This window comes from Pimephales promelas, chromosome 20 (assembly GCF_988280905.1).
Source record: "Pimephales promelas chromosome 20, fPimPro1.hap1.1, whole genome shotgun sequence".
Taxonomy (NCBI): Eukaryota; Metazoa; Chordata; class Actinopteri; order Cypriniformes; family Leuciscidae; genus Pimephales; species Pimephales promelas.
Window position 1 is genome coordinate 12,592,132 of NC_142788.1, and position 24,989 is coordinate 12,617,120.

The 24,989-nt window shown below is 36.5% G+C and overlaps 3 protein-coding genes across 8 annotated transcripts in view; 2 read left to right on the forward strand and 1 right to left on the reverse strand.

The window, feature by feature from the left end:
- LOC120469501 (uncharacterized) overlaps positions 1-24,989 on the reverse strand; it is an 81,611-nt gene that overhangs the window by 32,490 nt on the left and 24,132 nt on the right. The window lies entirely within an intron of this gene.
- LOC148970549 (uncharacterized) lies at positions 6,279-17,826 on the forward strand. The gene is made up of 4 exons (XM_089124585.1): positions 6,279-6,502; positions 9,042-9,194; positions 10,341-10,490; positions 17,633-17,826. The coding sequence occupies exons 1-4, from the start codon at positions 6,298-6,300 to the stop codon at positions 17,824-17,826; spliced, it is 702 nt and encodes a 233-aa protein (XP_088980711.1). The 5' UTR covers positions 6,279-6,297.
- Positions 19,693-24,989, forward strand: part of LOC120469631 (uncharacterized) — a 30,582-nt gene continuing 25,285 nt past the window's right edge. For all 4 annotated transcript variants that reach the window (XM_089124393.1, XM_089124396.1, XM_089124394.1 and 1 more), the window contains exons 1-3: positions 19,693-19,847; positions 22,404-22,610; positions 24,559-24,711. In XM_089124393.1, the coding sequence (XP_088980519.1) occupies positions 22,406-22,610; positions 24,559-24,711 (358 nt within the window). In that variant the 5' untranslated portion in view covers positions 19,693-19,847; positions 22,404-22,405. The remainder of the gene's footprint in view (positions 19,848-22,403; positions 22,611-24,558; positions 24,712-24,989) is intronic.

Consider the following 24,989-nt stretch of genomic DNA (forward strand, 5'->3'; position numbering starts at 1 on the left):
GAAGATATTTTTGATTAAATTTGAGAGCTGTATAACTACCACATTGGCTCCTAAAGGACTGCCTCTTGACGGCCCAGAAAGTCAATGAAGAAAATGTTTAAATATCCCAAGTGACTACCGTGGCTCAACTATATGTTTATCAAGCGACGCGAATACTTTTTGTGCGAAAAAACAAACAAAAATAACGAGTTTATTCGACTATTTCTTTTCTTCCTTGTAGGCCAGAACGAGACTTCCTTATAGATTTCCACGACCCATGCGCGAGAATTGCGATCTGCTCACACCAGCTTACACTACTTCAGATCGCAATTCTCGCACATGCGTCGTGGAAATCTATAAGGAAGTCTCGTTCTGGCCTACAAGGAAGAAAAGAAATAGTCGAATAAACTCGTTATTTTTGTTTGTTTTTTCGCACAAAAAGTATTCGCGTCGCTTGATAAACATATAGTTGAGCCACGGTAGTCACTTGGGATATTTAAACATTTTCTTCATTAACTTTCTGGGCCGTCAAGAGGCAGTCCTTTAGGAGCCAATGTGGTAGTTATACAGCTCTCAAATTTAATCAAAAATATCTTCATTTGTGTTCCGAAGACGAACGAAGGTCTTACGGGGTTGGTACAGCATGGGGGTGAGTAATTAATGACTTAATTTTCATTTTTGGGTGAACTAACCCTTTAAATGGCCCTGCACTTTTTTGGCACAGAGCGGCCCACTACAACCAGCCCACAACAAATCACACCATAAACCCACCAGCTCATTATGCACAGAGCAATTTTTATATAGGGATGCACCGATACCACTTTTTTGGAAAACGAGTACGAGTACGAGTACTTGCATTTCAGTACTCGCCGATACCAATACCGAGTACTTAATAAAAAAAAAAAAAAACATGATTTAAATATTTTTATATACGGGTTTTTAGGTGCTTGATTAAATTACTTGGGTAACACTTTATTTCGATAGTCCACTTTACTAACTATAAGTAACTTTTCAACTACATGTCAACTAACTGTCATTAGAGTATTAGTAGACTAGAGTATTAGTACGATCAGCTTAATATCTGATAACACTTTATTTATTTGGTCCCCCAACAGACATTCAACTGACTATAAGTAACTTGGCGACTACAAGTAAACTTATTCTCCTAACCCAAAGCCATTCACTTTGAAACAGTTCCACACCAGTGATGCACGGGTTGATCCAAAATGAGCGGGTGCCTGCGCCGCGGTCACCCGCGGTTACCCGCAGTTACGGGTCATCCAAAAATATTTTTAATGATATTCGGGTCGCGGTCGGTCAGGTCGTTTGGAAAAAGATGCCAATTAAACATTTGTATTTATATAGTACTAGATACAAATTTCTATGAAATATATAGGCCGAATTTATTACATACTGTGCATCATTCGTTACTACGCGGATGCGCAGTATCAGCTGCTCGTGCTCATCACTTCTCTCAGCTGTGGCAACAACATGTCTCAGTTCAGTGAACTGTTAGAGTTACTGGAGTAAAATATAATTCGGGTTATTGGTTTATTTCAACTCGGAGGGACTGTCAGGCATGTCTGAAAGTGAGTAACTTTAGTAACTTGTGGATCAGCACTGACGCAAGACGTGAACTGATGCGAATGATTCAGTTCGATTTAGCGTACTGGTTCGACCGGTTCATTAAAAAAAACCGATTTGTTCACAAACCGGCCATGTCTATGATCACTAGTCTGCAGAGAGATGGAGGCGGCAAGAGAAAAGGTGAAGACTGGGGAGTGGAAGCTCCGCAAATACACAAATAGAAAGAGTAAGTGTGGGAGATATTTACCGAAATAATGAAAGATGATGACCAAAGTGCTGGCTTTGTTATATGTAGGCTACGTCTTCTTGCGATGCTGTGTTGTTACACGTTTATGGCCCAATGACGCTACGATGAGCATGTACTACTTTTAAAAAATACGGTCAGGAAGAGGGTCGGGTACAATATTTTCTTACTTTTTTTTTGTCCGAGTCGCGGGCGGGTAGTTGAAAACATTGGTAGTGTGCGGGTTGTTTATACATTGACCCGCGCATCACTGTTCCACACGGCTGACATGTCTCCCCATCTCCCCGCTCTGAGCTGCAGCCGGAGCCTGGGGGTGGGCACTCGGCGCCTGTGATTAACCCATTTCTCAGAACATGGTATCGGTCCCCGGTATCGGGGGACTTTTAACGAGTACGAGTACTTTAGAAAATGTGGTATCGAGGCCGATACCAGATACCGGTATCGGTGCATCCCTATTTTTATACATTGTGATTTGTCTTTTGTGATTTGTGACATGTAATGAGCTATAATTAGCTGAAAGGATTCAGATTCAAAAAGAAAAATCTTTCGTGCCTGTGTCACAAGTATTTACTTAGTTACAGTTCATTTTCGGACATATTTCAGAATGAACTTCACTGACAGAAAGAAGGCAATGTTTATTTTTCTTTATTTGACAAAAAGGAGAACACTTTATTTTTATTGTGAGTATCCACAAAAAATAGACACTTAACAGGATCTAATGATTTACAACACTTGTAAGATCAAAATCAACGGAGTAATTTGAGTCTCTTTTGCTCTGATAAGGAAAAAAGTGAGCCCATCGCGCTGCCGCTAATGCCGACCACAGAGAGTTAAAACAATCTTCATAAAAACTCATTATAATAAATGTCATATTTAACTGTGCTCTTTAATATTTCAGGGTTCATTTTTTCTCTGTCATTTGTCTGTATAACAGCAAAGCCAGAAGTGTGTCCAAAGACAAACGGTGAACAAATAAGGTGTATCAGGAAGGATTACGAGTTGTGTGCCGATGACAGTGAGTGTCCAAAAAATCAGAAATGCTGCAGAACTGCATGCGGTGGAACTCGGTGTACGGCTCCAGTTACAGGTATTATATTATACTCTTATATTATATCTCTTAACTAATGTTGTTAACAATGGGAGTCAGTTGTAGCATATAAGCTCCATTAGCCTACTATAATGTTAAAGGTCAAAGTAAAAAAAAAAAATTGCCATACAAACACTTAAATAACACTTTTATTTATTTAATATGAAATATAAACGTTTAAATGGTGTCTGTCGTAAAAACTTGCCAGATTTATTCAAACATGCATTAAATATTGAAGAACATTAAAAATTATAATGAATTTGTAATATGGTGCATATATTTAGCAAAATGATACTCTCTTGAGTTATTTATTTATTTTTTTGCTGACATGTTTTTTCTGTGGTAAATGTGACGTTACATGACATTGTTTACAAGCTGTTTAACTGATGTTTTTTTCCACGGATGAAACACTGATTGAGCGATACGACGTTACATGATACGGATTTCGATAAGTTGTACTCTATCTTTTAACACACTTTCAAACGCCCATTCATGTTTATTTTCGCGCTGTAACTGGTATTATTTAAGGAGGAGATCATGTGTTGCTGCTTCTCTTGAGCTTTGCTGAGCTGAGCTATCTCACGCCACAGCGCCAAAACGCTATACTGTATATGTTTTACAATTTCGTAAGAAAATGGACGAAATTCGAAATTTGTGACTTTATTTCATATTATACCATGGTCTGGGTGAATACTCGATTCTGATTGGCTGCAGGGTGTCCGTTAAAAAGTGATAGAGGACACCTAGTAAAGTAGTTCTGGTGAAACTGCCTGTTTACCATTCGAAATGAATAAATAAATGCGCTGCCTACAGCTGTGAGTAACCATAGCAACAGGCAGTCAAACGTCAAAGTATCCGTTAACAATTTGCTCTATCAAAACAAACATCTAACGTTAGTTAGATATTACATAGCCTACTAATACAACAATGAGCGACTTCGTTATTTCTTTTAACATTTATGGAGAATATGACAACTTTGACGACTGGGATGCTGCTGAGGAAAGAAAAATGTAAATAAAACAGAGAAACGTCGCAAAGAAAATTACACCGCTGCTGCTCTGAATGAGACCCTGCGGGAGTTTTACGCAGCTGTCCAGACAACCAAGGCAGGAGGAGAGTACAGCGTTTCAAGCCTAAGAAGCCTGTTTGATTAATTGTTTTATGTGTAATTAAAAAAATAATAATAACTATGCCTACCTTTGTGTTTCATGAAAAAAAACAACTGCATTTTCGAACCTGAAGGGTTACAAGCTGAGCGCACTATAAATATCTCCGGTTGCTAAATAAACCAGGCGAGTTATTATTTGTAAAAACTTGATTTAGCCTAATTAAAATATAAACTAGCAGCTAATGTTTTAAAAATGTTTTATTTGGCAAGTGACCATGGTATAAGCGGGTTAATGCCCTTCGAGGTGTCCATTGTCAGGTTTTCCTCCGCTGCACGTCGGCCGGTTCACGCCTCGCCGTCATCCATTAAAACCTGACAATGGACACCTCGTATGGCATTAACCCTTACATAATAGTCACAAAGTACAAAGATTATTGCGTTCTATTGAATGGGATGCACGCTACAATGTTCAATTCATTAATCAAATTAAAACAGGATGACTAATCGATTCTTGAGATTTGAGAATCGATATCGGTAAAATGAGAATCGATTAATATCGAGAAATCAATATTTTTTACCCAGCCCTATTATATTATTTTATATTGTATTATACTACGAGCAGGGGCGACATTACGAGTTTTAAGGGGGGTATGCAAGAAATAATTTTGGACCCCTTCTTCCAGTTGAATGCATTTTCAGGGAAACACACGGCTAAAGTAGTTCCAGGCAGGTCTGGACCACATTACATGTCCATATCACTTCGCCAAATGATTCCAGTTGTTTCAAAGGTTTTTTAAGCCTACAACAGGAACAGAACCAAAAACTCCAGAGGCACAGTTATTTATCCCTAAAGTTTAATAAATCAGTCCATTTAACACAATGCTCTGGTATGGTCTAAATTAGGGGGTTTCAATCCTGGTCCTTCCAGGCACTGCACTTTTTAAATTGTCTCTCTATCTGACAGTCTTAGTACAGTTCATGAAGCTCTCATCTCTCGATCATGTGTGGTATCAGCTTTGATCACAGGAATAAATAACAGTTTGCAATATATTCAGATAGATTTTTACATCGTAATAATATTTTTGCTATATTTTTACTGTACGGCTGAATTTATTTGATCAAAAATAGGCTTCAGAATGTTGATATTTTTGATCAAATAAATTCAGCCATCTTTTTTCACAAACAAAACTTAAAACCTTTGACCACTAGAGTAAAAGGTTACGGGAACCAGGTGCACCTGGCTGCAGCCTGTAGATCGGGGTGGGACTGCACGTGTCACCCCACCCCATACTTACTTTGATTGGCTCATTCATCTTCAATAGACAAACATGATTGAAAATGTGTGCGTAGTGTGTGTAGGTCAGAGTAGTGCATGGCTTGATGGTGCATGGAGTGAATGTCATCAATCAAGTTAAAAAACTGTAAAAGTGAGGTGTCTAATGCCATACAAACTCGATAGCTTATATAGGTTGAGCTCAGTCTAGAGCACACTTAAAGGGTTAATTCACCCAAAAAAGAAAATTATGTCATTAATGACTCACCTTCATGATGTCCCCAAGCCCGTAAGACCTCCGTTCATCTTCGTAACACAGTTTAAGATATTTTAGATTTAGTCAGAGAGCTTTCTGTCCCTCCATTGAAAATGTATGTGCGTTATACTGTCCTTGTCCAGAAAGGAAATAAAGACATAATCAAAGTAGTTCATGTGACATCAGTGGGTTAGATAGCACGTCAGAAGCGTCACTAAATGCGGCTCAACAACAGAACTGAAAGAGAATACAATGCTGAATAAAGTCGAAGTTTTTGTTATTTTTGGATCAAAATGTATTTTCGATGCTAACCCACTGATGTCACATGGACTACTTTGATGATGTCATGAGGCTGAGTCATTAATTACATAATTTCCTTTTTGGGTGAACTAATCCTTTAATCTGAGACAAATTCCACTGTTTTTTGTTAACTTAACCATGCTGTGTCCGTCTCATTTAATCACTGAGTTGTTGTTTACGGCAAGTTTAATCTTCTAGATCAGTCGAATTCATAAATGAATGTTATTTATTGTGAACCAATCCATTTAAAAGAATCGGTTCAAAAGATTCGCTCACGAAACGGGTCTTGGAGATCTCCATTTAAAGGCTATAAAGTGAATCACAATATTTAGCCACCCTGCTAGCCACCAAATTCAAACACTTGAATTGTTTGACAAAAGTGGGTCATTCGTATGGGCTGACGGAAAGATAAGGCAACGTCCATTTTCTATAATTCATTCTTTATATATATATTTACATAGCAATGGACCAGTTGGACAATGACCCACCGGAAAACCTCCTGGTGGACCCGATGCCCATTCTGTCAGGAGTGTGTCCAAACATAACAAATGAACCAGGAATGTGTGCCCTGATTACTTTCGTGCCGTGTGCCGATGACAGTGACTGTGCCGACAATGAGAAATGCTGCAACAATGGATGTGGACTTCAGTGTATGGTTGCAGTCACAGGTATTTTTTTATGTTTTATAAAACGGTTAGTTCGAATCCTTGATTCTGATTGGTCAAGAGCTGTGCTTTATTCACGATAAAACATGGCTATGACCGCTTCACCCAGTGGTGTAGTCTAGTTTTTTGTAGTGAGTATACTGTGATATTCCTTTAAAATTCGGTTTTAATAGATTTGATTATTATTTTAAAAATTACATTTTACTATGCAATTTCTTTCATAATTTCATCGAGTTACTTTATTTATCTCTATAAACTGTTGTAAATTAAATAAATTTGAACTTCTGTGTGTTTTAATAAACTATTATTAGTATTATTAGGCCTACTTGAAGTAGGCCTATACTCTACTGTGCAATAGTAATATATTTCTTTTATATTTTCTTCAAGTGATACAAAACGTTGATTTTGACAGGTTGCATGAAGCAGGGGCGTCATAGGATTTTGATCATCACTTAGGATTTTTTCTAAAAAAAAAAAAAAAAGACAAAAAAAGGTAACACTTTAGTTTAGGATCTAATGCTCACTATTAACCAGTTTCATTACATGCAAATGCAAAGGCAGGGTTTTATAATCGCTGTTGTCCCAAATGTGAGGTAGGTTAGTCATGGGGGTTCAGGGTTTCCCTGAGAAAATCTTTAATTCTCTGATCTACATATGTGCATTTTAGGATGTTTTGAAGGCCAAAAAAAAAAAAAAATAGATAACAGCTTTAAAACCATGTCAGCAGGCACTGGGCAGCTGATTATTTGTCTCTCCTCATCAGCATCACCCTCTTTTACTCTTTGTTTTTATCTTGCCCTGTCTGTTCCCCTCCTAAAGATGAGCTTTGACTGATATAGGCTTTTCATTTTTGTCTGTCAGTGAAGACAGTAAACATGGGGTCAACTTTTTCCCATGAATAATTTTTCTCGGACACATTTATTCACTGAAAGCTACTAAAGCTAGGTAATTAAGTTTATTAAATGCATTTAAAACATATAGGCTACACATTCATTATTGATCTTATGACTACAGGGCCATAGACAGGGCTTTATAATCAAAGAGGTCCTAAATTTGAGGTTGGTGCTTCAAATTTTTTACATTTCTCTGATGTGCATTTCAAGACGTTTGAAGACCAAAAAAAGAATAAGAAATAGCTTTAAAACCATGTCAGTGGGCAGTACATTCTCTTCCCCTCCGAAGGCTGAGCTTTTTTAATGTACTAAAGGCTACAATTTTTTTATATTCTCAATATGTACACATTCATTATTACTCTTGTGGCTAAAATGATGAAAACGGCTTTGTTAATGTTTCTTGTTCCCTCGCAATGACAGTAAACGATTAAATTGCATGAGTCACGTTACAGGCCTATTTATTTCAGTTCAAAATGGCAAAATTAGACAAAACTATATTAGTTTGCGTGGTTATTTTTTTTGTCATTCGTTTAAGATTTATGACCTAAAAAATGTAAAATATGAAGTTTAGCCACTTACATCTTATCTCACACTTGCCCGCAAACTGAAGCGTCGAGTCGCTCTTCTGAAATTCGCGCTCAGCGTCTGTGAACATAAAGCCCGCCTACTTTGATTTGATTTGTCATCTCAAATATTCTGACACTGACGAGCAGTGACAGACCAATGAGGCTCAGATGAACACGAACACACACACACACACACACACACACACACACTGTCCTCTGTTTTTGACGTGCTCTCTGCTCGCGCGCTGAATCTGATAACAGAACTTAAAGGAGAACTCCAGCGAACAATGAACCTTTGGTCTAATAAAACATCGGTACATAGTCAACCGTTCTCTGAGATTTGTTTTCATGATAATCGAATGTAAAGTGTTTTATTTCTAAAAAATGTTTAGCGTATAATGCTAGTAATGGGGGCATTGACTAAGTAAAAAGAAATTGTTAGTTTATACCACTAACAAGGCTCAAAATAGCCCCACACTAACGCAGTAACATAATGAGGCTCCATACATGCAAAACGAAGCATTGAGAACTTTGTAAGTGTACAGACCGTTTAATAGATACTTTATGAAGACAGTTCACTTCGTGTATACAGACAGGAGCCATCTTAAAAAATAGTCTTGATAAGTCAAACCACGAACGTCGCGCTGAGTGATCTGAACTGTATGAAGTTCAGCGAACTTATGAACTGTATGAACGGCGTTCGGGGATCGACTTATCGAGACTATTTTTTAAGATGGCTCCTGTCTGTAAACGCGAAGTGAACTGTCGTCATAAAGTATCTTCTTATTAAACGGTCTGTACACTTACAAAGTTCTCAATGCTTCGTTTTGCATGTATGGAGCCTCATTATGTTACTGTGTTAGTGTGGGGCTATTTTGAGCCTTGTTCAACGAAATCAACGGAGTAATTTGAGTCTCTTTTGATCTGATACGGAAAAAAGTGAGCCCATCGCGCCGCCGCTAATGCCGACCACAGAGAGTTAAAACAATCTTTATAAAAACTCATTATAATAAATGTCACATTTACCTGTGCTCTTTAATATTTCAGGGCTCATTTTTTCTCTGTCATTTGTCTGTATAACAGCAAATCCAGGAGTGTGTCCAAAGACAAACGGTGAAAAAATAAGGTGTATCAGGAAGGATTACGAGTTGTGTGCCGATGACAGCGAGTGTCCAAAAAATCAGAAATGCTGCAGAACTGCATGCGGTGGAACTCGGTGTACGGCTCCAGTTACAGGTATTATATTATACTCTTATATTATATCTCTTAACTAATGCTGTTAACAATGGGAGTCAGTTGTAGCATACTAGGCTTCATTAGCCTACTATAATGTTAAAGGTCAAAGTAAAAAAAAAATGCCATACAAACACTTAAATCACACTTTTATTTATTTAATATGAAATATAAACGTTTAAATGGTGGCTGTCGTAAAAACTTGCCAGATTTATTCAAACATGCATTAAATATTGAAGAACATTAAAAATTATAATGAATTTGTAATATGGTTCATATATTTAGCAAAATGCTACTCTCTTGAGTTATTTATTTATTTTTTTGCTGACATGGTTTTTCTGTGGTAAATGTGATGTTATATGACATTGTTTACAAGCTGTTTAACTGATGTTTTTTCCATGGATGAAACACTGATTGAGCGATACGACGTTACATGATACGGATTTCGATAAGTTGTACTCTATCTTTTAACACACTTTCAAACGCCCATTCATGTTTATTTTCGCGCTGTAACTGGTATTATTTAAGGAGGAGATCATGTGTTCCTGCTTCTCTTGAGCTTTGCTGAGCTGAGCTATCTCACGCCACAGCGCCAAAACGCTACACTGTATATGTTTTAGAATTTCTTAAGAAAATGGCCGAAATTAGAAATTTGTGACTTTATTTCATAATAATAGTCACAAAGTACAAAGATTATTGCGTTCTATTGGATGGGATGCACGCTACAATGTTCAATTCATTAATCAAATTAAAACAGGATGACTAATCGATTCTTGAGATTTGAGAATCGACATCGGTAAAATGAGAATCGATTAATATCGAGAAATCAATATTTTTTACCCAGCCCTATTATATTATTTTATATTGTATTATACTACGAGAAGGGGCAACATTACGAGTTTTAAGGGGGGTATGCAAGAAATAATTTTGGACCCCTTCTTCCAGTTGAATGCATTTTCAGGGAAACACACGGCTAAAGTAGTTCCAGGCAGGTCTTGACCACATTACATGTCCATATCACTTCGCCAAATGATTCCAGTTGTTTCAAAGGTTTTTCAAGCCTACAACAGGAAAATAACCAAAAACTCCAGTGAAAACTTCATTCAGCATTCAGTGATATGGCTTCTCTGTCATGTGTCTGTATAACAGCAGACCCAGGAGTGTGTCCAAGAAGAAAATATAAACCAGCAATGTGTGCCCTGATAAATTTCTTGTCGTGTGCCGATGACAGTGACTGTGCCAACAATCAGAAATGCTGCAACAATGGATGTGGACTTCAGTGTATGGATCCAGTTACAGGTATTATATTATATTATATTATATTATATTATATTATATTATATTATATTATATTATATTATATTATATTACATTATTAAATGGCTCTGCACTTTCTGGCACAGAGCGGCCCACTACAACCAGCCCACAACAAATCACACCATAAACCCACCAGCTCATTATGCACAGAGCAATTTTTATACATTGTGATTTGTCTTTTGTGATTTGTGACATGTAATGAGCTATAATTAGTTGAAAGGATTCAGATTCAAAAAGAAAAATCTTTTGTGCCTGTGTCACAAGTATTTACTTAGTTACAGTTCATTTTCGGACATATTTCAGAATGAACTTCACTGACAGAAAGAAGGCAATGTTTATTTTTCTTTATTTGACAAAAAGGAGAACACTTTATTTTTATTGTGAGTATACACAAAAAAATAGACACTTAACAGGATCTAATGATGTACAACACTTGTAAGATCAAAATCAACAGAGTAATTTGAGTCTCATTTGATCTTATAAGGAAAAAAGTGAGCCCATCGCGCCGCCGCTAATGCCGACCACAGAGAGTTAAAACAATCTTCATAAAAACTAAATATAGTAAATGTCATATTTAACTGTGCTCTTTAATATTTCAGGGTTCATTTTTTTCTCTGTCATTTGTCTGTATAACAGCAAAGCCAGAAGTGTGTCCAAAGACAAACGGTGAAAAAATAAGGTGTATCAGGAAGGATTACGAGTTGTGTGCCGATGACAGCGAGTGTCCAAAAAATCAGAAATGCTGCAGAACTGCATGCGGTGGAACTCGGTGTACGGCTCCAGTTACAGGTATTATATTATACTCTTATATTATATCTCTTAACTAATGCTGTTAACAATGGGAGTCAGTTGTAGCATACTAGGCTTCATTAGCCTACTATAATGTTAAAGGTCAAAGTTTAAAAAAACTTGCCATACAAACACTTAAATCACACTTTTATTTATTTAATATGAAATATAAACGTTTAAATGGTGGCTGTCGTAAAAACTTGCCAGATTTATTCAAACATGCATTAAATATTGAAGAACATTAAAAATTATAATGAATTTGTAATATGGTGCATATATTTAGCAAAATGCTACTCTCTTGAGTTATTTATTTATTTTTTGCTGACATGGTTTTTCTGTGGTAAATGTGATGTTATATGACATTGTTTACAAGCTGTTTAACTGATGTTTTTTTCTACGGATGAAACACTGATTGAGCGATACGACGTTACATGATACGGATTTCGTTTAAGTTGTACTCTATCTTTTAACACACTTTCAAACGCCCATTCATGTTTATTTTCGCAGTGTAACTGGTATTATTTAAGGAGGAGATCATGTGTTGCTGCTTCTCTTGAGCTTTGCTGAGCTGAGCTATCTCACGCCACAGCGCCAAAACGCTATACTGTATATGTTTTAGAATTTCGTAAGAAAATGGACGAAATTCGAAATTTGTGACTTTATTTCATAATAATAGTCACAAAGTACAAAGATTATTGTGTTCTATTGGATGGGATGCACGCTACAATGTTCAATTCATTAATCAAATTAAAACAGGATGACTAATCGATTCTTGAGATTTGAGAATCGATAACGGTAAAATGAGAATCGATTAATAGCGAGAAATCAATGTTTTTTACCCAGCCCTATTATATTATATTATATTATATTATATTATATTATACTACGAGCAGAGGCGCCATTATGAGTTTTAAGGGGGGTATGCAAGAAATAATTTTGGACCCCTTCTTCCAGTTGAATGCATTTTCAGGGAAACACACGGTTAAAGTAGTTCCAGGCAGGTCTTGACCACATTACATGTCCATAACACTTCGCCAAATGATTCCAGTTGTTTCAAAGGTTCTTCAAGCCTACAACAGGAACAGAACCAAAAACTTCAGAGGCACAGTTATTTATCCCTAAAGTTTAATAAATCAGTCCATTTAACACAATGCTCTGGTATGGTCTAAATTAGGGGGTTTCAATCCTGGTCCTTCCAGGCACTGCACTTTTTAAATTGTCTCTCTATCTGACAGTCTTAGTACAGTTCATGAAGCTCTCATCTCTCGATCATGTGTGGTATCAGCTTTGATCACAGGAATAAATAACAGTTTGCAATATATTCAGATAGATTTTTACATCGTAATAATATTTTACTATATTTTTACTGTACGGCAGAATTTATTTGATCAAAAATAGGCTTCAGAATGTTGCTATTTTTGATCAAATAAATTCAGCCATCTTTTTTCACAAACAAAACTTAAAACCTTTGACCACTAGAGTAAAAGGTTACGGGAACCAGGTGCACCTGGCTGCAGCCTGTAGATCGGGGTGGGACTGCACGTGTCACCCCACCCCACACTTACTCTGATTGGCTCATTCATCTTCAATAGACAAACATGATTGAAAATGTGTGCGTAGTGTGTGTAGGTCAGAGTAGTGCATGGCTTGATGGTGCATGGAGTGAATGTCATCAATCAAGTTAAAAAACTGTAAAAGTGAGGTGTCTAATGCCATACAAACTCGATAGCTTATATAGGTTGAGCTCAGTCTAGAGCACACTTAAAGGGTTAATTCACCCAAAAAAGAAAATGATGTCATTAATGACTCACCTTCATGATGTCCCCAAGCCCGTAAGACCTCCGTTCATCTTCGTAACACAGTTTAAGATATTTTAGATTTAGTCAGAGAGCTTTCTGTCCCTCCATTGAAAATGTATGTGCGTTATACTGTCCTTGTCCAGAAAGGAAATAAAGACATAATCAAAGTAGTTCATGTGACATCAGTGGGTTAGATAGCACGTCAGAAGCGTCACTAAATGCGGCTCAACAACAGAACTGAAAGAGAATACAATGCTGAATAAAGTCGAAGTTTTTGTTATTTTTTGATCAAAATGTATTTTCGATGCTAACCCACTGATGTCACATGGACTACTTTGATGATGTCATGAGGCTGAGTCATTAATTACATAATTTCCTTTTTGGGTGAACTAATCCTTTAATCTGAGACAAATTCCACTGTTTTTTGTTAACTTAACCATGCTGTGTCCGTCTCATTTAATCACTGAGTTGTTGTTTACGGCAAGTTTAATCTTCTAGATCAGTCGAATTCATAAATGAATGTTATTTATTGTGAACCAATCCATTTAAAAGAATCGGTTCAAAAGATTCGCTCACGAAACGGTCTTGGAGATCTCCATTTAAAGGCTATAAAGTGAATCACAATATTTAGCCACCCTGCTAGCCACCAAATTCAAACACTTGAATTGTTTGACAAAAGTGGTTCATTCGTATGGGCTGACGGAAAGATAAGGCAACGTCCATTTTCTATAATTCATTCTTTTTATATATACTTACGTAGCAATGGACCAGTTGGACATCGACCCACCGGAAAACCTCCAGGTGGACCCGATGCCCATTCTGTCAGGAGTGTGTCCAAGCATAACAAATGAACCAGGAATGTGTGCCCTGATTACTTTCGTGCCGTGTGCCGATGACAGTGACTGTGCCAACAATCAGAAATGCTGCAACAATGGATGTGGACTTCAGTGTATGGTTGCAGTCACAGGTATTTTTTTATGTTTTATAAAACGGTTAGTTCGAATCCTTGATTCTGATTGGTCAAGAGATGTGCTTTATTCACGATAAAACATGGCTATGACCGCTTCACCCAGTGGTGTAGTCTAGTTTTTTGTAGTGAGTATACTGTGATATTCCTTTAAAATTTGGTTTTAATAGATTTGATTATTATTTTAAAAAATACATTTTACTATGCAATTTCTTTCATAATTTCATCGAGTTACTTTATTTATCTCTATAAACTGTTGTAAATTAAATAAATTTGAACTTCTGTGTGTTTTAATAAACTATTATTAGTATTATTAGGCCTACTTGAAGTAGGCCTATACTCTACTGTGCAATAGTAATATATTTCTTTTATATTTTCTTCAAGTGATACAAAACGTTGATTTTGACAGGTTGCATGAAGCAGGGGCGTCATAGGATTTTGATCATCACTTAGGATTTTTTCTAAAAAAAAAAAAAAAGACAAAAAAAGGTAACACTTTAGTTTAGGATCTAATGCTCACTATTAACCAGTTTCATTACATGCAAATGCAAAGGCAGGGTTTTATAATCGCTGTTGTCCCAAATGTGAGGTAGGTTAGTCATGGGGGTTCAGGGTTTCCCTGAGAAAATCTTTAATTCTCTGATCTACATATGTGCATTTTAGGATGTTTTGAAGGCCAAAAAAAAAAAAAAATAGATAACAGCTTTACAACCATGTCAGCAGGCACTGGGCAGCTGATTATTTGTCTCTCCTCATCAGCATCACCCTCTTTTACTCTTTGTTTTTATCTTGCCCTGTCTGTTCCCCTCTTAAAGATGAGCTTTGACTGATATAGGCTTTTCATTTTTGTCTGTCAGTGAAGACAGTAAACATGGGGTCAACTTTTTCCCATGAATAATTTTTCTCGGACACATTTATTCACTGAAAGCTACTAAAGCTAGGTAATTAAGTTTATTAAATGCATTCAAAACATATAGGCTACACATTCATTATTGATCTTATGACTACAGGGCCATAGACAGGGCTTTATAATCAAAGAGGTCCTAAATTTGAGGTTGGTGCTTCAAATTTTTTACATTTCTCTGATGTGCATTTCAAGACGTTTGAAGACCAAAAAAAGAATAAGAAATAGCTTTAAAACCATGTCAGTGGGCAGTACATTCTCTTCCCCTCCGAAGGCTGAGCTTTTTTAATGTACTAAAGGCTACAATTTTTTTATATTCTCAATATGTACACATTCATTATTACTCTTGTGGCTAAAATGATGAAAACGGCTTTGTTAATGTTTCTTGTTCCCTCGCAATGACAGTAAACGATTAAATTGCATGAGTCACGTTACAGGCCTATTTATTTCAGTTCAAAATGGAAAAATTAGACAAAACTATATTAGTTTGCCTGGTTATTTTTTTTTTTTTTGTCATTCGTTTAAGATTTATGACCTAAAAAATGTAAAATATGAAGTTTAGCCACTTACATCTTATCTCACACTTGCCCGTAAACTGAAGCGTCGAGTCGCTCTTCTGAAATTCGCGCTCAGCGTCTGTGAACATAAAGCCCGCCTACTTTGATTTGATTTGTCATCTCAAATATTCTGACACTGACGAGCAGTGACAGACAAATGAGGCTCAGATGAACACGAACACACACACACACACACACACACACACACACTGTCCTCTGTTTTTGACGTGCTCTCTGCTCGCGCGCTGAATCTGATAACAGAACTTAAAGGAGAACTCCAGCGAACAATGAACCTTTGGTCTAATAAAACATCGGTACATAGTCAACCGTTCTCTGAGATTTGTTTTCATGATAATCGAATGTAAAGTGTTTTATTTCTAAAAAATGTTTAGCGTATAATGCTAGTAATGGGGGCATTGACTAAGTAAAAAGAAATCGTTAGTTTATACCACTAACAAGGCTCAAAATAGCCCCACACTAACACAGTAACATAATGAGGGTCCATACATGCAAAACGAAGCATTGAGAACTTTGTAAGTGTACAGACCGTTTAACTCTTTCCCCGCCAAACACGGAATTTTCCGTGTTTAATGAAAAAACGCATCTGCGCCAAACACGGAATTTTCCGGGTATCCGTGTTTTAGGTGGTATACGGTAAGGAAGACCCGCGCGCATGTCCTGAATGATTGCCTGAATGATTGCGCAACTCTTTGATCAGAGAAACAGATTGCAATCGTCTCAAACAGTGGAGTAGTGAGAATGTATCAGACAGACAATGCAGAGGTATATGGCTGAAGTACTGGAGGTTAATGGACTCGGAGTCCGATCACTCTTTATTTGATCATTCTGAATCTGATCGGGACGAAGTAGTCAGTGAGAGAGATGCACATGTTGTCACAGAAAGTTCTAGCCATGGACGTGCCGCAGATAGATCGTATAATATTATGACACTATAATATGTATGTGTGTGTGCAGGCATTTATGTGTGGCTGTCTAAATATGAAGGTGTAATTGTCAAATTATTTCTCTCTTTGTGCACATTTACCACATTGTAATATGTATTTGTGTGTATGTGTGTGTGTGTGTGTGTCTAGGCCTGTTTATTGTAATTCCAATTATTCATTAGTCACAGGTAGAACACAGAGAGGCAGAGGCAGAAGTTTTATTGCAAAAGTTACATTTCCCTTACATCCTGGGAAATTTGATATATTTTACATTTATTTTATGTTTTTAATTTATTTTGGAAAGTTTTATATATGAAGGAAACAACATCTGAATGTATTCTGCTTTTAAATGCACTTGTTTGATAAAAATACCTTTTTCTCAGTTTTTTGTCCAAAATGTTGTGTTTTTGACAAAACCTACCTCTGTTCAAGAGGCAATAAAAAAAGAACAGATGAAGATAAAATAAAAAAGTTTTTTTTGCCTAAAAGTAGAGGCTCAGATCTTTATTTTTATATATATCATCTTCATATATTCATGGAAGAAAATATTCAGCGGGGCATTCAAATTTAGCGAAAATCGTCAAAAACCCTGGCGGTGGCTGGCAACTTTTTTTTAAAACGCTGGCGGGGAAAGAGTTAATAGATACTTTATGAAGACAGTTCACTTCGTGTATACAGACAGGAGCCATCTTAAAAAATAGTCTTGATAAGTCAAACCACGAACGTCGTGCTGAGTGATCTGAACTGTATGAAGTTCAGCGAACTTATGAACTGTATGAACGGCGTTCGGGGATCGACTTATCGAGACTATTTTTTAAGATGGCTCCTGTCTGTAAACGCGAAGTGAACTGTCTTCATAAAGTATCTTCTTATTAAACGGTCACTTACAAAGTTCTCAATGCTTCGTTTTGCATGTATGGAGCCTCATTATGCTACTGCGTTAGTGTGGGGCTATTTTGAGCCTTGTTCAACGAAATCAACGGAGTAATTTGAGTCTCTTTTGATCTGATACGAAAAAAAAATGTGAGCCCATCGCGCCGCCGCTAATGCCGACCACAGAGAGTTAAAACAATCTTCATAAAAACTCATTATAATAAATGTCACATTTAACTGTGCTCTTTAATATTTCAGGGCTCATTTTTTCTCTGTCATTTGTCTGTATAGCAGCAAAGCCAGGAGTGTGTCCAAAGACAAACGGTGAAAAAATAAGGTGTATCAGGAAGGATTACGAGTTGTGTGCCGATGACAGCGAGTGTCCAAAAAATCAGAAATGCTGCAGAACTGCATGCGGTGGAACTCGGTGTACGGCTCCAGTTACAGGTATTATATTATACTCTTATATTATATCTCTTAACTAATGCTGTTAACAATGGGAGTCAGCTGTAGCATACTAGGCTTCATTAGCCTACTATAATGTTAAAGGTCAAAGTAAAAAAAAAATGCCATACAAACACTTAAATCACACTTTTATTTATTTAATATGAAATATAAACGTTTAAATGGTGGCTGTCGTAAAAACGTGCCGGATTTATTCAAACATGCATTAAATATTGAAGAACATTAAAAATTATAACGAATTTGTAATATGGTGCATATATTTAGCAAAATGCTACTCTCTTGAGTTATTTATTTATTTTTTTGCTGACATGGTTTTTCTGTGGTAAATGTGACGTTACATGACATTGTTTACAAGCTGTTTAACTGATGTTTTTTCCATGGATGAAACACTGATTGAGCGATACGACGTTACATGATACGGATTTCGATAAGTTTTACTCTATCTTTTAACACACTTTCAAACGCCCATTCATGTTTATTTTCGCACTGTAACTGGTATTATTTAAGGAGGAGATCATGTGTTGCTGCTTCTCTTGAGCTTTGCTGAGCTGAGCTATCTCACGCCACAGCGCCAAAACGCTATACTGTATATGTTTTAGAATTTCGTAAGAAAATGGCCGAAATTAGAAATTTGTGACTTTATTTTATAATAATAGTCACAAAGTACAAAGATTATTGCGTTCTATTGGATGGGATGCACGCTACAATGTTCAATTCATTAATCAAATTAAAACAGGATGACTAATCGATTCTTGAGATTTGAGAATCGATATCGGTAAAATGAGAATCGATTAATATCGAGAAATCAATATTTTTTACCCAGCCCTATTATATTATTTTATATTGTATTATACTACGAGAAGGGGCGACATTGCGAGTTTTAAGGGGGGTATGCAAGAAATAATTTTGGACCCCTTCTTCCAGTTGAATGCATTTTCAGGGAAACACACGGCTAAATAGTTCCAGGCAGGTCTGGACCACATTACATGTCCATATCACTTCGCCAAATGATTCCAGTTATTTCAAAGGTTCTTCAAGCCTACAACAGGAAAATAACCAAAAACTCCAGTGAAAACTTCATTCAGCATTCAGTGATATGGCTTCTCTGTCATGTGTTTGTATAACAGCAGACCCAGGAGTGTGTCCAAGAGGAAAATATAAACCAGCAATGTGTGCCCTGATAAATTTCTTGTCGTGTGCCGATGACAGTGACTGTGCCAACAATCAGAAATGCTGCAACAATGGATGTGGACTTCAGTGTATGGATCCAGTTACAGGTATTATATTATATTATATTATGTTACATTATTAAATGGCCCTGCACTTTCTGGCACAGAGCGGCCCACTACAACCAGCCCACAACAAATCACACCATAAACCCACCAGCTCATTATGCACAGAGCAATTTTTATACATTGTGATTTGTCTTTTGTGATTTGTGACATGTAATGAGCTATAATTAGTTGAAAGGATTCAGATTCAAAAAGAAAAATCTTTCGTGCCTGTGTCACAAGTATTTACTTAGTTACAGTTCATTTTTGGACATATTTCAGAATGAACTTCACTGACAGAAAGAAGGCAATGTTTTTTTTTTCTTTATTTGACAAAAAGGAGAACACTTTATTTTTATTGTGAGTATACACAAAAAAATAGACACTTAACAGGATCTAATGATGTACAACACTTGTAAGATCAAAATCAATGGAGTAATTTGAGTCTCATTTGATCCTATAAGGAAAAAAGTGAGCCCATCGCGCCGCCGCTAATGCCGACCACAGAGAGTTAAAACAATCTTCATAAAAACTAATTATAATAAATGTCATATTTAACTGTGCTCTTTAATATTTCAGGGCTCATTGTTTTTCTCTGTCATTTGTCTGTATAACAGCAAAGCCAGGAGTGTGTCCAAAGACAAACGGTGAACAAATAAGGTGTATCAGGAAGGATTACGAGTTGTGTGCCGATGACAGCGAGTGTCCAAAAAATCAGAAATGCTGCAGAACTGCATGCGGTGGAACTCGGTGTACGGCTCCAGTTACAGGTATTATATTATACTCTTATATTATATCTCTTAACTAATGCTGTTAACAATGGGAGTCAGCTGTAACATACTAGGCTTCTTTAGCCTACTGTTAAAGGTCAAAGTAAAAAAAAACTTGCCATACAAACACTTAAATCACACTTTTATTTATTTAATATGAAATATAAACGTTTAAATGGTGGCTGTCTTAAAAACTTGCCAGATTTATTCAAACATGCATTAAATATTGAAGAACATTAAAAATTATAATGAATTTGTAATATGGTGCATATATTTAGCAAAATGCTACTCTCTTGAGTTATTTATTTATTTTTTTGCTGACATGGTTTTTCTGTGGTAAATGTGATGTTATATGACATTGTTTACAAGCTGTTTAACTGATGTTTTTTTTCCATGGATGAAACACTGATTGAGCGATACAACATTACATGAGACGGATTTCGATAAGTTGTACTCTATCTTTTAACACACTTTCAAACGCCCATTCATGTTTATTTTCGCGCTGTAACTGGTATTATTTAAGGAGGAGATCATGTGTTGCTGCTTCTCTTGAGCTTTGCTGAGCTGAGCTATCTCACGCCACAGCGCCAAAACGCTATACTGTATATGTTTTAGAATTTCGTAAGAAAATGGAGGAATTTCGAAATTTGTGACTTTATTTCATAATAATAGTCACAAGGTACAAAGATTATTGCGTTCTATTGAATGGGATGCACGCTACAATGTTCAATTCATTAATCAAATTAAAACAGGATGACTAATCGATTCTTGAGATTTGAGAATCGATAACGGAAAAATGAGAATCGATTAATATCGAGAAATCAATATTTTTTACCCAGCCCTATTATATTATATTATATTATATTCTGTTATACTACGAGCAGGGGCGCCATTACGAGTTTTAAGGGGGGTATGCAAGAAATAATTTTGGACCCCTTCTTCCAGTTGAATGCATTTTCAGGGAAACACACGGTTAAAGTAGTTCCAGGCAGGTCTTGACCACATTACATGTCCATAACACTTTGCCAAATGATTCCAGTTATTTGGAGGTTCTTCAAGCCTACAACAGGAACAGAACCAAAAACTCCAGAGGCACAGTTATTTATCCCTTAAGTTTAATAAATCAGTCCATTTAACACAATGCTCTGGTATGGTCTAAATCAGGGGGTTTCAATCCTGGTCCTTCCAGGCACTGCACTTTTTAAATTGTCTCTCTATCTGACAGTCTTAGTACAGTTCATGAAGCTCTCATCTCTCGATCATGTCATGTGTGGTATCAGCTTTGATCACAGGAATAAATAACAGTTTGCAATATATTCAGATAGATTTTTACATCGTAATAATATTTTGCTATATTTTTACTGTAAGGCTGAATTTATTTGATCAAAAATAGGCTTCAGAATGTTGATATTTTTGATCAAATAATTTCAGCCATCTTTTTTCACAAACAAAACTTAAAACCTTTGACCACTAGAGTAAAAAGCCACGGGAACCAAGAACACCTGGCCGCAGCCTGTAGATCGGGGTGGGACTGCACGTGTCACCCCACCCCACACTTACTCTGATTGGCTCATTCATCTTCAATAGACAAACATGATTGAAAATGTGTGCGTAGTGTGTGTAGGTCAGAGTAGTGCATGGCTTGATGGTGCATGGAGTGAATGTCATCAATCAAGTTAAAAAACTGTAAAAGTGAGGTGTCTAATGCCATACAAACTCGATAGCTTATATAGGTTGAGCTCAGTCTAGAGCACACTTAAAGGGTTAATTCACCCAAAAAAGAAAATTATGTCATTAATGACTCACCTTCATGATGTCCCCAAGCCCGTAAGACCTCCGTTCATCTTCGTAACACAGTTTAAGATATTTTAGATTTAGTCAGAGAGCTTTCTGTCCCTCCATTGAAAATGTATGTGCGTTATACTGTCCTTGTCCAGAAAGGAAATAAAGACATAATCAAAGTAGTTCATGTGACATCAGTGGGTTAGATAGCACGTCAGAAGCGTCACTAAATGCGGCTCAACAACAGAACTGAAAGAGAATACAATGCTGAATAAAGTCGAAGTTTTTGTTATTTTTGGATCAAAATGTATTTTCGATGCTAACCCACTGATGTCACATGGACTACTTTGATGATGTCATGAGGCTGAGTCATTAATTACATAATTTCCTTTTTGGGTGAACTAATCCTTTAATCTGAGACAAATTCCACTGTTTTTTGTTAACTTAACCATGCTGTGTCCGTCTCATTTAATCACTGAGTTGTTGTTTACGGCAAGTTTAATCTTCTAGATCAGTCGAATTCATAAATGAATGTTATTTATTGTGAACCAATCCATTTAAAAGAATCGGTTCAAAAGATTCGCTCACGAAACGGTCTTGGAGATCTCCATTTAAAGGCTATAAAGTGAATCACAATATTTAGCCACCCTGCTAGCCACCAAATTCAAACACTTGAATTGTTTGACAAAAGTGGTTCATTCGTATGGGCTGACGGAAAGATAAGGCAACGTCCATTTTCTATAATTCATTCTTTATATATATATACTTACGTAGCAATGGACCAGTTGGACATCGACCCACCGGAAAACCTCCAGGTGGACCAGATGCCCATTCAGTCAGGAGTGTGTCCAAGCATAACAAATGAACCAGGAATGTGTGCCCTGATTACTTTCGTGCCGTGTGCCGATGACAGTGACTGTGCCGACAATGAGAAATGCTGCAACAATGGATGTGGACTTCAGTGTATGGTTGCAGTCACAGGTATTTTTTTATGTTTTATAAAACGGTTAGTTCGAATCCTTGATTCTGATTGGTCAAGAGCTGTGCTTTATTCACGATAAAACATGGCTATGACCGCTTCACCCAGTGGTGTAGTCTAGTTTTTTGTAGTGAGTATACTGTGATATTCCTTTAAAATTCGGTTTTAATAGATTTGATTATTATTTTAAAAATTACATTTTACTATGCAATTTCTTTCATAATTCCATCGAGTTACTTTATTTATCTCTATAAACTGTTGTAAATTAAATAAATTTGAACTTCTGTGTGTTTTAATAAACTATTATTAGTATTATTAGGCCTACTTGAAGTAGGCCTATACTCTACTGTGCAATAGTAATATATTTCTTTTATATTTTATTCAAGTGATACAAAACGTTGATTTTGACAGGTTGCATGAAGCAGGGGCGTCATAGGATTTTGATCATCACTTAGGATTTTTTCTAAAAAAAAAAAAAGACAAAAAAAGGTGACACTTTAGTTTAGGATCTAATGCTCACTATTAACCAGTTTCATTACATGCAAATGCAAAGGCAGGGTTTTATAATCGCTGTTGTCCCAAATGTGAGGTAGGTAGAAAAATTTTAATTCTCTGATCTACATATGTGCATTTTAGGATGTTTTGAAGGCCAAAAAAAAAAAAATAGATAACAGCTTTAAAACCATGTCAGCGGGCACTGGGCAGCTGATTATTTCTCTCTCCTCATCAGCATCACCCTCTTTTACTCTTTGTTTTTATCTTGCCCTGTCTGTTCCCCTCCTAAAGATGAGCTTTGACTGATATAGGGTTTTCATTTTTGTCTGTCAGTGAAGACAGTAAACATGGGGTCAACTGATTAACAATGAATAATTTTTTTAATTTCTCTGATGTGCATTTCAAGACGTTTGAAGACCATTTTCTGTAATTAAGAGCAATTAATCACACCTGAGATTGAAGTACTTTTATATAATGTAATTTTATCTTTAATCTCAAAATGAATGTAGAAACAACATAAAGACAGTGGCAGATATGTCAAATGTTTGTTTAATGGCATCTTTTAATGAAAGAAGGCATCACTGATACCAGTTCTGCTTTGTCTCTATGAAAAATTTGTTTTACTATGGACCCAAAACAAACTAAAATTTGTTTTAGTTTGTTTTGGGTCCATTCCTATTCCCCAGGGGGTAACACCTGGTCTCGGGGGAGAGGGGAGATATCTTGAAAAGACATCACCCCTGGAGGAGAACAGGATTCTCCTAAGTTCTCAATCTTTTTCCTATTTCCAATAACTGTAATGAAATTAAGACCATTTTACCAATCGCACTGAGACACTTAAAATGATACCAAACATGAAAAGGGAAAACCTTAGATTCACAAGCAAAAGAACAATAAACACCTATCACCCAAAACTTTATTGGGGCATCTCCCACAACAGAAGAACAGGCATTGTTTTCTTGTTCTGCCTGTTCTGCTGCTGCAGGAATGAAACAATTTTACCACTCGCTCCAGAAGTATTTATTTTGCCCTTGCATAACACAGCTGGAGGCAGGAGGTTTGTGAGATTTGCATGCCTGAATGAGCCCTGGAGGAGAGAAGATATCCCCACAACATGGGGGGAAGATATCGGGTTGGGCCAGTTGTGTGGTGCCCTCTGTCCCTTTGATCTCTTTTACAGAGATTAGTGAGTTTTTATTGTTTTACTGCAGTTTCGAATTCCTAAATTCAGTCTTAGGAAAGTCCTTCCTTACAATCATACAATCATAATCAACAGAGTAATTTGAGTCTCTTTTGATCTGATACGGAAAAAAGTGAGCCCATCGCGCCGCCGCTAATGCCGACCACAGAGAGTTGATAATCTTCATAAAAACTCATTATAAGAAATGTCACATTTAACTGTGCTCTTTAATATTTCAGGGCTCATTTTTTCTTTGTCATTTGTCTGTATAACAGCAAATCCAGGAGTGTGTCCAAAGACAAACGGTGAACAAATAAGGTGTATCAGGAAGGATTACGAGTTGTGTGCCGATGACAGCGAGTGTCCAAAAAATCAGAAATGCTGCAGAACTGCATGCGGTGGAACTCGGTGTACGGCTCCAGTTACAGGTATTATATTATACTCTTATATTATATCTCTTAACTAATGTTGTTAACAATGGGAGTCAGCTGTAGCATACTAGGCTTCATTAGCCTACTATAATGTTAAAGGTCAAAGTAAAAAAAAAATGCCATACAAACACTTAAATAACACTTTTATTTATTTAATATGAAATATAAACGTTTAAATGGTGGCTGTCGTAAAAACGTGCCGGATTTATTCAAACATGCATTAAATATTGAAGAACATTAAAAATTATAACGAATTTGTAATATGGTGCATATAT

Bases quoted from the DNA above. Each gene is read 5' to 3' on its own strand.
- LOC148970549 (XM_089124585.1), top strand. From the start codon at position 6,298: ATGGACCAGTTGGACAATGACCCACCGGAAAACCTCCTGGTGGACCCG. The intron at 6,503-9,041 runs GTATTTTTTTAT...TCTGTATAACAG, and splicing joins GTGTATGGTTGCAGTCACAG to CAAATCCAGGAGTGTGTCCA. The intron at 10,491-17,632 runs GTATTATATTAT...TTGTCTGTATAG, and splicing joins GTGTATGGATCCAGTTACAG to CAGCAAAGCCAGGAGTGTGT.